This window comes from Triticum aestivum, chromosome 5A (assembly GCF_018294505.1).
Source record: "Triticum aestivum cultivar Chinese Spring chromosome 5A, IWGSC CS RefSeq v2.1, whole genome shotgun sequence".
NCBI lineage: Eukaryota > Viridiplantae > Streptophyta > Magnoliopsida > Poales > Poaceae > Triticum > Triticum aestivum.
Genome location: NC_057806.1, coordinates 627,533,420 through 627,548,287, shown reverse-complemented (window position 1 = coordinate 627,548,287; position 14,868 = coordinate 627,533,420). Strand labels below are relative to the sequence as shown.

Sequence of the window (14,868 nt, the reverse complement as noted above, 5' to 3'; positions counted from 1 at the left end):
AAACTATACGAAAATAGCACCATGGTTAGTGTAAGCCCATCAAACAAGAAGGAGTCGGAATGCTTGCTTTTGCTTTTGAGTGTAGTAAATTCTCCCTCATTCATCAATCTGTGTGATCCATCGTCTTACCCGAAAATCCAAAATACTACATAAGATAAGGCATCGTTACCAAAAGCTTGTTTTGGATTGGAACCCTGAGCTACCCGGCCAAAAAGTTGGAATGGGCCTGGTTGGGTTGGGTATGTGTTTGGATGGACACTAAAATTGCATGTCTTTCCCTCAAAACCACTATTATAACAAAGTACTTTTAATTATGACTCCGGTGACATAAATTTCATGTCATATAACCTTGTATATATGGAGTAATTAGTGGTCAAATGCATGTCTTAAGAGCATCTACAGCCGTGAGGACAAATTCGACCCCTCAAACGTCCACGGACGCGACCGGACACGCCTTACATTTTGTGTTCCACACTCGCCTTCCTCATGTCCGAAACCTCAAAACCATGCAATTCATGCAACGCTACATAAAACGCATGATCAAAGCGCAGTTCATTGGATTAGCCGGACAAAAGGAACATGATTCGCCGGAGTTCAACGGCGGACAGTGCAAATCCATACTATAAACTCATGAAACATAGCTAAAATATAAACAGAACGAGGAAGGGCGAAGGAAATCACCATTTCCTCGCCGGCCCCTTCCCCTTCCGGCCGTCGGCGCGGCTGTGCCCCTCCTCCGTGCAGGCGTCGGCGCGGCTGTGCCCCTCCTCCGTGCAGGCGTCGGCGTGGGGGCTTCTTAGGAGGCGTCGCTGTGGAAGGCAGGAAGAAGAAGAGGCAATGGACCTTAGGTGCTGCCGATGTATTGCTCAATGTATATATAGTAAAGGTACACTGGTACAGCACAAGGCGCGGAGCGCCGGGCGTAGCGACATGCATGAGATCGCGGAGATTATGCATGCAGGACGTGCACAGGAGCGAGACGGGAGAGAGAGTTGACTGCCTATCTGTTAATAGTGGCAATGGATTATGTTGGTTGTGCTTCTTTAGGTTCTCTGTTCGGTGTTCGTCCGGCTGAGTCAGGTGCTCCAGCATCGCTTTGGAGTGCAGCGTTCTCTCCCGGCCGCCAGAGCCTCGCCGGTGGTGTTCGCCCGGTGGGGCTGCGAGGTGCAGCTCTGGGAGCTCCAGCCGCAACACGTGTGGTGCATGATGAGCATGGACGCGCCGGCTCCGTACCTCTGTTAGATGCATGTAGAGTGGAAGCTGGGCTGGGCGGAGGAGCCGCCATGCAGAGTGGCGGTTGCTGCAGTACGTGGGGAGACAAGCCTGGTGGCGAGCAGTCAATCCATGGACCCCGGCGTTTTACGCCGGTCGAATGAGAGGACCGGCAAGAAGAAGACGACAAGGGTGATGCACGCCACGGGCGCCGTGAACCCATTGCTACGGCCGGCGAGCCCTCGCATTGCCGACAGCCGAAAGAGGAAGTGCAGCGCCTCCCCCACGGGCCACGGCCTTGCCACCGCCGAGCAGCGCCACCCGGTGGCTGGTGCAGCCTCGTGGTGAGGCGGAACGACGACAGCACGTCCGAGGTCCGACTCCGACACGCCGACACCGCAGCAAGGTCGTCTGCGGCGTGGCGACCAGAGCCGGCGTCCACTGCATCTGCTGCAACCCCGCCACGGCGCTCCGGGTCTTCTCGTCCCGCGCTGGCGTCAGGGCCTTAGCGTCACGGGAGAGGACGAACCGGGCCCCGGCCACCAGCCGCGTCCATGCCGGAAGCAACTCAAGTCAGCCGCGGGACGACGAACCCGGCCCGGCCCCGGCCACCAGCCGCGTCCTGCCCCCGACAGTGCTGATGTCGAGGATGCCCCCGCCGCTCTTGTGATCTTGTCGAGCGGGCTGGCGTTCGCCATCTGTGCCGAATGTATCTCATGATCAGAGTCCGTGACACCGGCGACGTGCGGGCACGCCGCAGACGTCCCCGAGATGATGTTGTACTCGACTCTGCGTGTGTCCATGTCGGTATCCGATCGTGGCGTCACTTGACCAGGCCGCGAGGATGCCACGCCCGACCACCGTCGGGCACGAGCGGGTGCTCGTCGCCGGGAGCAACCGTCACACAGGGTACGTGTTCGCCGGACGCGTGGAAGTCGATGACGAGGAAACGCGCGCTGCGCGAGCCGGCGGATGAGTCGTCGCTCTCGTCCTTGGGCATCAAACAGGGTACGTGTTCACACAGGAGGAGCATCGCTACAACCTTGCCCTCACGCATCACCGGTCGACAGAGGGCCAGATATATGGCGAATTCGCGAGCGAGGAGGCCGTGTCGGCAAGGCTGCGAAGAACCCAAACTTCCTCGAGGGGTAGAGAGCGCTCTACCAGGCCATGTGCAACGCCCGCGCGGCGACGCCGACGCCTGACGTGTAGATGGCTCTGGAGGGTCACGGACGGGAACGTCGGTAGTTGTGCGCCATTATTGGCGCCGCTACGACCACGATGTCGATCCGTCCATGTTCAGACAGCGGACTCCAACGAGGAAGAGTAGGACATGGGAGACGGCGGTGCCTCGTGTCTCATGTGGGCCAGTCGGCGTCCCATATCTTCTCTTCCTCGCAGGCGACCGCAACCTCACTTCGCCGGCTCACGGCTGCGAGCATGGACACGGAGGGGAACAACAAAAATTTGGAGGACGGGCATCGGCGGAGATTTAGACTAGGTTATTGTCTGGACATTTTTAATGAATATGTCAAAAATGTAATGAATGTGCTCCCGTTTAAATGAAATATATCGGATTTGCATGAAAATCATCTCGCCTATTCAAATACCGTTTAAAATGTATGTGGACACGGTTGGATGGCCGCACAGGCAGAGCTACGGCAATGTCGAATGGGCCATGGGCCGCCCATCTTTTTACAGTTTATAATAACAATAATAATAATAATAATAACAATAACAATAAATAATAATAATAATAATAATAATAATAATAATAATAATAATAATAATAATAATAATAATAATAATAATAATAATAATACAGTTTGTGCACCAATTCTGTTACTTCCGGGACTTAAAACACTAGCACACAAACTGTTTTCTACTTTTTTTTTTGAAACTGGAAACAGATTCTATTAAACATCAGACACAGCTAAGTAGCTGGCCACAAAGTCACGTAGTACATCAGTCGGCACGTCCTCCAACCACAGGCGGTGGGGATCATTGCCATTAGCTCCAATTGCAGCAAGAAGAGCATGAGCTACAGAATTACAAGTACGAGGAGCAAACGATACAGAAACTGAGTTAAATTGCAGTCGTACAAAGTGTGGCAAATCCCGGAACACGACACCCATTGGTGCTAGAATGTCTCCCACTGGTCTCTGCCAACATTGCTTCTCTCCTTTCCCAAAAACTGAATGGATTCAGTCGCCCAGGTTGGCGCCACAACATGCTAGCGTTTTTTATCATCTGGAAGTTGGAGCACTTGTTGCATAACATGAGCGCCATCATCAAATGTTTCCAGTTTTTGCCTCAGTGACGAAAGAAAAGAAAGGGTGCAGGAGCGCGCGCGTTTGAGAACTGGAACGCATGGCGGCACGCTGCTTGATTTGGCGCCCGGTGGTGCGCGGGATGGGGTCGATGGATGGATGGATGGTTCTAGGTGGATGGATCCGATCGTGTCGTGTACAGCAACAAGGAACGGTGGGAGCGGAACGTGACGGCCGGCGGCAAGCACGCGCGTACCGCACGTCGTCGGCGCATGCACCGCAGCGGATCATTGGCACGGACCCAAGGTTCAGAGCGGCTCTACCAAAAACAGCTGATCTGATCGGACCGGATCCTATGTGGTAGTGGAGACGACCGAGGGAGGGAGGGAGGGAGAAACAGGACAATGGAAGGAAGGAAGGGACAGGTGGGAGGGAGGGAGGCAGGCAGGAAGCCAGGAATCGCCCTCCAAACTCCACTTCACCCAGACCCAGCCTTGCTTGCTCGGCCATTGCATGCCAGGTGATCTCGTCCTCACCTGTGACCACCTGCATGCATCCCTTCTCGGCATGCCATTGGCGATGGGCATCCGTTTCGCTCCTCCCCCACAAACTTTTTCCCTTTCCTTCCTTCCTTCCAATTGGATTGGATTTGTCGCGGAACACAGGCGAGAAACGAGGATCGCGATGGTGGCCCCCAGAACCAGAACCCACACGACACGACACGACCATGACCACGACTTCGCCAGGGGAGGGAGGGAGGGAGGGCGGTGGTGGAACCAACCGAGGGTGGCTCACACTGCTGCCTTGTTTTCTCATCTTCCCTTCGCTTCCCTTCACCAATTTCTGTGGAGTGATATTTTTGTTTGTTTCCATCTCTCTTTTTAATCGGCAAGTAGTTAGCGTTGCCCATGTTCACCAGCCGCGCCTTGTTCCTTTTCGGACGGAACGGAACACGACATCTGTTGAAATACAAGTGGAGCCGGGGCCGAGAGCCCTTTTCCTCTAAAAAAAACATCTGTTGAAATGCTGTTACAAACTAACCAATGCACTACTGTGCATCCCCATTCTAGTTTCGTAACATGGATCTCCACTATCTTATGGCAGCGATACTTCCATCTTGTAGTTACCACAAAGACAAGTTCGTGACATGAAAATTCTTGTTACAAACTTCCATCTTGAGTGACAGCATCTTATGGTTTGGGTCTCTACTGTCTACTGTTGTTACAAACCGAAGAGACTCAGTGAAATAACATCGGTTCAGTTACTCGGAATCTTTGACGGACAACTGCAAAAGACTATGAACTGACAGTTCACCGCACAAAAGGATAGCAGAAATGGTCTTTGCAACTAATCAAACACGCCTGGCGAGGGTTATTATAAACTCCTCTCGCCGACATACAAAACGCACCCAAAACACTTCGGTGTGGATACGGCCAAAGCATCATTTTGTATTCAGCAAATTCTTGATACCCCAAAAGGGCACCCCACTCCCCACATGACAGTTGATACAATGAAGAGAAGCGCCCCGGTGCCAATGGCGTATTTCAGACCCAGGTTCATGAGCAAGTTTACAAGCAACCCTGCGAGGACGACTCCCACCAAGTTCGCCAACAAGCCTGACCAGAACGGCATGCCAAGGACAGACGCGATGATGGCGCCAGTCCATGCTCCGGTGCCTGGGAATGGGACGTCGACAAACAGCATCAGCCCGAGCCACTGGAAGTCTGGAACTCCTTGGCGGGTGCAGCCTCCCGTCACTCCCACTCGAAGAGGAGGTCCATCATCCAGGCCGCCCAAGCGCTTCTTTGCGAGAGGAAAGTTGCGAGTTTCTTCAGGTAGAGGATGATGACAGGCACCATGTTCCTGGAGAAACGGAGAGTAGATATCAAGTTCTGTGCATATATAGCATGAAACATTTTCTCAAGAGAGATGACATGTTGCTGACACTAGAGCGACAACCCGCAATTTACATTTTAGTCAGGTCATTGTAAAATGACAGTAAAACATCATCATGGCCCTATATATCAATCACCAGGATAAAAAACCACTAACATCAATGCTGAATAGTACTTGGCTTCCACATCACCTTCTTCCTGCCCACCCCCACCTCTCTCCCTCTCTCCCTCTTCTCTTCAGTCTTCTGCACACTACAGAAATGGAAGTGCAGATTTTCTTCGAATGTTGATGTATTGGGATTCTTCTGTTGGGATGCGTCTTCTCTCGTGACGTTTGGGCAGCGGTTCTGACGGCACGGGGGAAGATAGACTGGATGCCTGACCTGAATACAGACTTTGTTGACTAGTGGAGCTCGTGAGCGACCGAGGGGCGGAGTGCCAGGGATACCTCGTGTTCTGGACTATATGGAAAACACTGGAATGACATAGTCTTCAACAACGCGGCTCCGTTCACGCATGTGGTTCTCCAAAAGGTTTGCGACGAGGCGAGGGACTGGAAGTCGGCAAAGCTACTGAGTTTTGCTCTTCTGATGGAGTTAGATGTGGGACGGGTTGTTAGTGAGTAGTTAATTCGGGAACCTTGGGCCTCCGGCTGGCTGGAGGTGTTGTAACTGGTTTCCGGTGTTGTAGTGGCCACTTTGCCTTTGCTTCTTCTATGATACTGATGCATCCGCTGGGATGTATCCTTGAAAAAAATGATTGGAATTCTGCAGGAGGTTGTCAAAGACGTTTCAAATAGAGGCGACACTGACCTTTGTAGTAGTGAAAGGCGGGCAGCAGTTGAGTGGGGTAGTTGGGGCTAAGAGGGAAGAGCTTGAGAGGAAGATCAACACGTTCATCTCATCCTCTTCAAAACTGAATACCTGTACTCCAATACTAGTACCACTTCCTAGTTTCTCACAGTGGAAGGGGGCTCCTATGGCTTGTCCATATAGTACTGCCAATTCTCCTGAAAATGCTACCAGTGTGGTGCATTCATCTTATTGATGTCAATTCAAAAGAGGAAACAAGTCGCTGATATAAGTTGTACTACATTCATGCAATCCCCGCACATTGCTTCCAACCAAGAATTAATCGCATGCACGGATCTATAATAGATTAATGGTCCCCAGAATTCCTCAAACGAGCAAATCAAAAGGAGAGGGGGTGGGATCGTCTCACTGCTATTCAGAGGTGATAGGCAAAGTCGGTGAGAAGGAGGCAACGTAGAGCTCTAACTGGTAGGCGTGCTGTGCGGCCAACTTCAATACCGAGTCACCGACACAACATAGAGAATCAGTGGGCTTTGTGTGCTGGACGGAGAGCGAAAAGGAGAGCCAGCGCAACCAGGCTGGTAAAGACGTGCAAGATGTTCGAGCGCCTTTTCCTGGAGCGCATAAGCCAGCGGCTCTCAGATAGTTGAGGTGTGAGTGGCACAGGAGGGAAGAGAAGGAGGAAGAAGGTGAAATACCACCCGCATGTGCAAAACCAAGATGAGGTGCATGCCACTCGAGCAAAACCATCAACCACGCCATTAAAGTCGTTGCCGAAACCAGGCGGGGAGTAATGTGCCATGTGGTCCTCTGTCTCCGGCTGTTGCTGGTTATGTCGCCTATGGTTGCTGCTTCTGGTTGGTGGATGGTCAATACAATCTTCTTGTTTGTTCACCGCATTGTTTTCTTCAATGGAATATAAAGCTCCTTAACTGAAACATGAGAGAGTTGAACAACCCGGCCTGGAGGAGGCCGGTAGGTCGCTACAGAAATTTTTCTCAGCTTAACCAGTGCAACATTGTATGTCTTCAAGAAACTAAATCGGCTGATGTTGATAAAAGTATTGTGGCTGATGTCCTGGGCAGCAGATTTTCTGAAGACTTCCTCAGAGCTACTAATGGTACAAGAGGTCGGATCCTGGTTGCCAGTACAGATGATTTTGCTATTTCCTTTGACTATAATGCCTCAGGCTCTCACTTTATTACTGGTACTATTACTGATCTGACCAAATAATGCTGCTGTGTATGGGCCTCCGGAGGACAGTGATAAGACTGTTTTTCTCAACGAGGTTAAGAGCATAAAGAATATTGTGTTGCCTGATTGGATGATTCTTGGGCACTTTAATCTCATTTGCCATGTCAGCGACAATAGCAACGCCAACATTAATCTCAGAATGATGGCCGTTTTAGAAACATGATTGAGGATCTTGAGCTCCAGGAAATTGCTCTTAATGGAAGGAGGTTCACCTGGTCTAAGGAGAGAGAGAGAGAGAGCTCGGTTCATTTCAAAATCGATCGTGTTAATCTTGGGAGCCGAGCCACTTGTAATATCAGTTGTCTCTGGCCTCAACTGTCATTTCGCATCACTGCCCAATGATCCCCCAGAAGATGCATGTCAAGCACTATAAAGAGTTCAGATTAGAGGCTTGTTGGCTAAGGATGGAGGGATTCAGAGAGAAGGTGCTTGAGGCTAGGCTAAACCTGTTCGCTCGAAGGATGCTGTAAAGATTCTGCACATCAAGCTGTCAAGAACCGATCATGCTCTGAAGTTGTGATATACAAGATCAAAGAAGGACGTGAGATTCAGAAAGGAAGTAGCCACTGAGGTGATTTTCCAGTTGGACCTTGATCAGGAGGAACGTGAGCTATTCGCTAAGGAATGAAACCTTTGTTTTCTCTTGAAATCGCGCTTGACAATGAGATGGCATCAGAAATCTTGTATTATGTGGATCAAGTCTGCAGATGCAAACACAAAAGCTTTTCACGTTAAAGTGAATGACCCAGAGGAGGAAGAATCGCATTCCTGTTCTGAAAATTTTGAGGGGTGAAGAGACGTCTGACCATGATGCTAAAGCTCAGGTGCTGCTGCATCACTTCAATTCCCTGCTCGGGGAGGCTTGCCAGGGATGGATTTATTGGGGCTTTTGACAAAACCTGTGGGGATATCGTGTGCTCGGACCTTCTGGTTGCCCTAAATCAAATGCATGAGTTGAGAGGTGATCATTGGCACCTGCTTAAGTGCTGAATACTACCAATATTGTTCTCATTCCAAAAAAGATGCGACTTCTTCACCTCTTGCTTCCAGCCTGTGAGTCATACGCATAGTATTGCTAAGATATTATGGAAGTTCATTGCTTCTCGCCTTGCCCTGGAGCTGCATACCCTGATCTCTGAGAGCCAAATCGGCTTCATTAAGAAAAGGTCGATCCAGGATAACTCTGTTTGTGAAGAACATTATGAATGAAGCTCACTTGAAGAAAATACCTCTACTTATCGTCAAACTGGACTTTGCTAAGGCGTTTGATTTTTCTGCTTGAGGCAGGGTTATTGTTTCAGTGCTCGTTGGAGGCGTCATTTTACGTTGACCCTGAGTCCTTCGTCCTCAAGAGTTCTGCTCAATGGGAAGCCTGGTGGCACTTTTATTCATAGGGGAGGGTTGAGACAGGAGACCCGCTTGCCCCAATGCTCTTCATTTTGGCTCTGGAACCTTTACAGTGCATTCTGACCAAAGCTACTGGTCATGGCCTCTTATCCCCTGTCACGCAAAGAGCTGAGAAGATGAGAACAGTTTTTATGTGGATGACATCACTCTCTTCTTGAACTCTATCAATGGAGGAGCTTGCTGTGGCCTCGGGCCTCCTTCATTTTTTCGGCAATGCTCTGGTCTTCAGGTGAATCTCAACAAGTGTGTGGCCTATCCTATTCGCTATGACCACCTGGATCTACAGGATCTTTTATCTGCTTTTGGTGGTTTGCCGGGGTCGTTGACATGCAACTATTTAGGGCTTCCTCTCAGCACCAGGACCCGTAGAAGAATTAAATGCCAACCTTTCTTTGACAGAATTGCTGGGAGGTTGAAGTCATGGAAGGTAAAATTCATGTCCGGAAAGGGGCATCTAATGCTTATCAATTCTGTGCTGACTGCGCTCACAACCTATTTCTTCACTGCTTTTCCACCATCCAAGTGGATTATCAAAAAGATAGACAAGACCAGGACAAGTTTTCTCTGGTGTGGATAAGAGGCGCATGGGGGCAAGCGTTTAGTAAGCTGGGTGAAAATCTGCTCGTCTAAACACTGTTAGGGATTAGGAGTAAAAGATTTGGAGCACTTTAACAGGGCATTGCGGTTAAGATGGCTATGGTTCAACTGGGACAATGTGCACAGACTTTGGAAAGGGCTGCCTGTTCCTTGCAATGCGACCGATCAGCAGCTCTTTGCGACCTGCACTTCGATTCATATTGAGAATGGGGAAAAGGCGAGCCTCATTCTGGTTCAATGGTTTGCTTGATGGAGTCCCTCAGAAAGATATGGCGTCCAGCTTATACAGGTTGTCCTATAGGAAAATAATCTCTTTTGTGATGGGATCGGGGGCAGGCAGGGGAGTGGATGAAGGGCCTTCAAAGGATTAACTTGGAGGAGGAAATTGACATATTCTTGCATATTTGGTGTAATGTGAGGGGGTCAGCTATCTGAAAACCAAGACTACATATCTTACAAGCTCACAGCCTGCAACTCTTACTTGGCGGTGTCTACGTATGATTAGCAGTTCTTCGACAAAATTCATTGTAACGACCTCCTGAAGATTTGGAGTGTTGGAGCTGTAGAAGAAGTGCATATTTTTTTCTCTGGCTTCTCCTGCAGAACAGAATCTGGACTGCGGGCAGGCTGCATTCGAGAGGATGGCCGCACAATGATGCGTGACCAGGTGGTTGAGTCGGTGAACCATCTAATGTTGCGATGTTCTATTGCTCGGTTTGCCTTCACCTCTCATCCTAGACCTTTTGTCATTGCCCTGAGATCTTCTGTCACTGCCGGTGGAGAAAACCTTCACATGGAGTCAGAAATCCGCAATGCCAGAAGATGGAGTCCATGGCTATTTATGTAGTCACCTGTGGTAGGAGCAGCCGTGGGATTTTCCAGAATGCCCAGGCCTCCTCTGATGAAGGCATGTCTTTAGTGAGTGCTGAGTGCTGACCTTCAGTGTATAGGCCAGGTTGATCGAGAGTAGTGGCATGTATTTTTCTTTGGTTTTCTACTAGTAGTTGGTTTCGAGCTGTGTACAAACTTCCCCTATTTTAAATACAAACTAAGAATGGTAAGTCTGAAGTGAATTTTAGTCAGTGCAGCACCAGCAATTCATCGAACATTTGGCGGGTAAACACCAGATCTCACATTATCAAAGGAACAAGAGAGATGAAAAAATACCCCAAAACTGCTAGGCCGGTGAGTCGGACGGGATGGAGTTGCATCCAGTAGCCAGACGGAATAGCTCCCCGCAGCTCGAGCACCGACAACGTGGCAAGCCTGAATACGACGGCGACATCGGGCCAGCCGAGGCTCCGCAGCGATGCCGCCACCCGCAGCCCGAACCCGGACGCCTTGATGGAGTCCTCGGCCGCCGCGGCAGCCGAGCAGGGCGGCGGAGGCGCGGAGCCCAGGAACCCGCCCAGCGCCGGTCGCCCCCAAGCGCGCTCCAGTTGCGGGGCGCCTGGCCCGGCTCCTCACCCCCGCCTCGCGTCGGCGCCGCCGCGCACGCGGCTCTGGCGACGGGAGCGAGAGCTTTGCGGGGAGGCGGCGGGATTCCGGGAGGAGCAAAGGCTGGATCCCTCGGGCGGAGCGCGGGCGGTGGAGCCGCGAGAAGAGGCCTCCGTCTCCAAAATGTCAGCGGGAGAGGCGAGCGCGTGGCGGCGAGAAGTGCGGCCGCCATGGGCCCATGGCTGTCTGGATCAAGGACAGAGGTGCCGTCGCGGCCGTGGTGCTCTGCGGATTTGGGTCGGTACGGACGGTGGTTACGAGGAGACGAGGGCTCGTCGGAGTTGGTCTCCTGTAACTGTTCAACGAGCCACACGTATGTCCAGTTTTTCTCTGGTTCAACTGTTCATTACCTATCACGAAAAAAATAGCATATGCTATAGCATTTTGAACAACGCCTCGCCAAATAAACCAGTCTAGTTCACTTTTGGTTTTCTAGTGTGTTTATACCGCTGAAAAAACAGCACACTATAGCACCGCTAATTGCCAGCTATACCATCCTGAGCAATTCCTCGCCAAATAAATCAGTGTATAATAGATTTTGTAGTGTGTTTAGATCACTGAAAAAATAGCACGCTATGGCACCACTAATAGCAATCTATAGTGTTATGAGCAATTTCTCGTTAAATAAATCGGTGTATAATGTCTGGCTAATAGTGTATTTTAAAGGCGGCGCTATAGCACACTAATTTTTTCATTGGTTTAGACTAGACTAGATGTTTCTCATGGACTCCCGAAACTGCACGGGTCCCACCCTATCACTTTATCCTCTCGCATCAATCTGGCGCAACCGCATCTTCTTCTCTTCTTCCTCCTCCGGTTCAAATCCACCCTTCCTTTGGGAGTCGGATCCAGTGCGACAGGGCAGGGCTAAAGTGGCAGGACACGACGTGCGAGTCGAGCAGTTCGATGATTGGCGGAAACATCGGGTGCCTTGTATTGGTTGATGGAGGCGCCATGGAAGATGGCCTCGAACGTCAAGGGTCTCCTTGTCCACCATCCCGCTGACGCCAACGCCGCCTGTGGTCAACAGCTCCCAGTAGATGAAGTGGTGCCCGGGGGATGCTCTTGGTGCAGACCTGGATGGTGTACTTCGTGGAGTGAATAGCATAAAACTACCACTTTTTGCCCTATGGTTCCAAAAGACTACCAGATGTTTCTTTGTGAATGATAACTACCCAAATATGTGTCAGCTGTTTCAAAAAACCCAAATAGCACGTGGTTAACATTTAATCGGGTTTATGACAGCTGGGGTCCGCTCCTAAACAAAATGTTTGTTTGACTGTTTAGTTGCCGTTAGCTTACATGTGGGACCTACATGCAAGATACCTAACATGGAAAGTGATAGTTTCATGCTACGCAGGCTAGTGGTTGATTTGGCGGCGGCTTTGCACGGGAGAGTGGGATGGTCGGATGGATAGATGGAATGGATGCGCGGGAGAGTGGGATGGTCGGATGGATGGATGGAATGGATGCGCAGGTGGCGGGGGAAGATTCGTCTGTCAATGGAAATCAAGGCGCGCGTGTGGGAATTGTGATGGGCAAGCGAGTCGGTCGATCGTTGTAGGCAGATTTGGTTGTGTGTAACAATAACACGGTGGGACATATAACAGCCGGCGGCACGTACACGCGTACCGCTTGCACGTCTGTGGCACATGCACCGCACCTGCTACCTAGGCGGATCGATGGCATGACTCGAAGGTTCAAAATGGCTCTGGCAAAAGCAGCAAATTGGAAAGGACTGGACGAACACTGGTCGGCGTCCCATGTACTCTAGTACTGGAGAACGAGGGAGAAAGAGGATAAGGAAGGAAGGTACGGGCACGTGTCTTCACGGCCAAGAAAGACACACCGCAACAAGGGGAGGAAGGGAGGCGGGAATCGCAGTACTGCACAGAGGGAAAGGAGAGCAGAAATGTCTATGCAACTAATTAGACATGGCTCTCAACGGATATTATAACTCCTGGAACCACATAGAAGATGCACCCAAAAAACATTTAAAACCGGACTCCGCCAAAATGCTTAAAACGACTTGTCGAGGGACAGCCATATGTACTACCTATTGTCGTTACAAACTGAAGGGATTCACTGAATGGGACGTGCGTCCATAGCCACGGCTAGGAAATGTCACGACACCTACGAGCCGGTGGGAGGGGGGAGGACCGGAGGAGGAGCCGGGTGTAAGCAACTCGCTAGATCGGGAAGGAATTTAGGGATTCGATTTTGAATTGGGGAAAAGTTCGGTAGCTAGCCACCCAACCACCCTCACAGCTATCCGATTACACCGGCCGAAGCCGTCATTCCAATCCTAGCCAACTATTACAGGAAGAGATTGATCTCTATTTAAACCAGTTACCGTTGGCTCGATTAACGGGCCAGGCTGTAGTCGTCGAGCCAACGCGGTGGGTTGGTCGCTCGCTTGGGCCGCAGGGCCGGCCCATCTCCTTGATTGAATTCCATCGCGCCATCTTCTGTTGCCAGATCTGCTACAGTCTGTTGTTTGGCAATAACTCGTCTCGACTGAACCAGTGGTTCAGTCCTTGTCTTGGCGATGCTGACACCGGGGGAGGTGACCCATGCCGCCCTGAGACCGGATCTCGAGGGGGGTGAGGGAGGGTTGGGGCATGTCGAGGGGGGTGGCGGTAGGTTTTCCCGCGTGTCGTTCGTCGCTTCGCTGGGGTGAGAAAGTAACATGGTCCTTGTTGTGTACTCCCTGCTTGGTATGGTCACCAGTGGTAAATTAAATGTGATTACTGATTTTTTTTTGACGGCTAAACGAAGCAAGAAGAATACTTGCCGTGCTTTGAAGTTTTGAACAGCAGGGTTTTGACAATCGTTGGGCGTAGAGTGTTAGGAGGGAGTATGTATATGTTAGTTGGGACTAAAACCTTGAGTCGGTATAGAAGGCAGATGCACGGGAGTGTAGGATCATGCATGCATGTAGACCATACGTGATCGCTGCGAGCGGGACGATCGACGGAGCCGGGCGCGCGCGCACTAGGCGTTCCGGTGCAACGGGACTGCGAGAGACGGCGTGTTGGTGGAGGGCCGGGGGACATGCACGACTTGCGCCTGCGCGCCTGGCCAGGTCCGGCCACCCCTACCCTGCCAGCTGCTCCGCCCGGGCAAAAAGCAAAGATAGACCAAGCCGCGCCGCGCCGTGACGTGCGTGTGCGTACGTTCCTGCCCATCTGCGCCGGCTTGGCCAGGGAGAGAGAGAGAGGGGTTGCGTGGGTCGTACGCGCTCCGCGGGGGGTGGATGGATGGATGCGCGCGCGTGTGGAGGTGGAGATCGACAAGGCGCGCGCGCACCGCACCTCCTGCCTAGGCTAGGCGGATCCCTCCTCCACGGTCTTTTACCAGTACCTTCTCTGTCCTGCATTGCGATTGCGATTGGGTGGGGTCTTGGGGATCAAGCGCGGGCGACATACAGTAGGATGGGAGTCCCGGGCTGGCGTGGGGACCCACCAAACTCCACTTCGCCCAGGCTTTGCTCCGCAGCGCGGGCCAGCCATTGCATGCATGCACCAGATGATGCGCACCTCTCCTCCTCGCCCGTGATCACCTGGTCCCCTCTCTCGGCCATTGGCGAGGCGATGGCGATGGGCGCTGCATGCATGCCGTTGCCCTCTCTCGTGCTCTTCTACAACCAAATGGAAGGAAGGAAGGAAGGAAGGCCAAACTATTCCATGATAACTACGGTACCATGGTTAAAAATAGTGAAAATGCCATGATCTAATTAATAGAATTTTTTCCATGATCTAACGGATAAAAGTGCGTAGATCTAAGGAATAACCACTAATTAACATGGTCTAAATAATTTTCTTGCCATGGTCTAATTAATTGCACCCGCAAAAAATAATAATTAAAATGCCATGCTAACTACAACAAAAACTGCCATGGTCTAATTTAGAAAAATAATTTGTT

At 51.1% G+C, this 14,868-nt stretch overlaps 1 protein-coding gene across 1 annotated transcript; it reads right to left on the bottom strand.

The window, feature by feature from the left end:
- Nucleotides 1-4,808: 4,808 nt before the first annotated feature.
- LOC123101667 (uncharacterized) lies at nucleotides 4,809-14,560 on the bottom strand. Its single transcript, XM_044523015.1, has 3 exons — nucleotides 14,410-14,560; nucleotides 10,615-11,054; nucleotides 4,809-5,345 (listed from the first exon to the last, which is right to left on the bottom strand). Exons 1-3 carry the CDS (start codon nucleotides 14,558-14,560, stop codon nucleotides 4,935-4,937), a joined length of 1,002 nt encoding a protein of 333 aa, XP_044378950.1. The 3' UTR covers nucleotides 4,809-4,934.
- Between the last annotated feature and the right edge of the window lie 308 nt (nucleotides 14,561-14,868).

What these genes read in the sequence shown, in the direction of transcription:
- LOC123101667 (XM_044523015.1), bottom strand. Translation starts at nt 14,560, where the DNA reads ATGCATGCAGCGCCCATCGCCATCGCCTCGCCAATGGCCGAGAGAGGG. An exon ending in CCTGGGCGAAGTGGAGTTTG is followed by an intron (nt 11,055 to 14,409) that starts GTGGGTCCCCAC and finishes TTGGAGACGGAG; the next exon opens with GCCTCTTCTCGCGGCTCCAC. An exon ending in ACCGGCCTAGCAGTTTTGGG is followed by an intron (nt 5,346 to 10,614) that starts GTATTTTTTCAT and finishes CCGTTTCTCCAG; the next exon opens with GAACATGGTGCCTGTCATCA.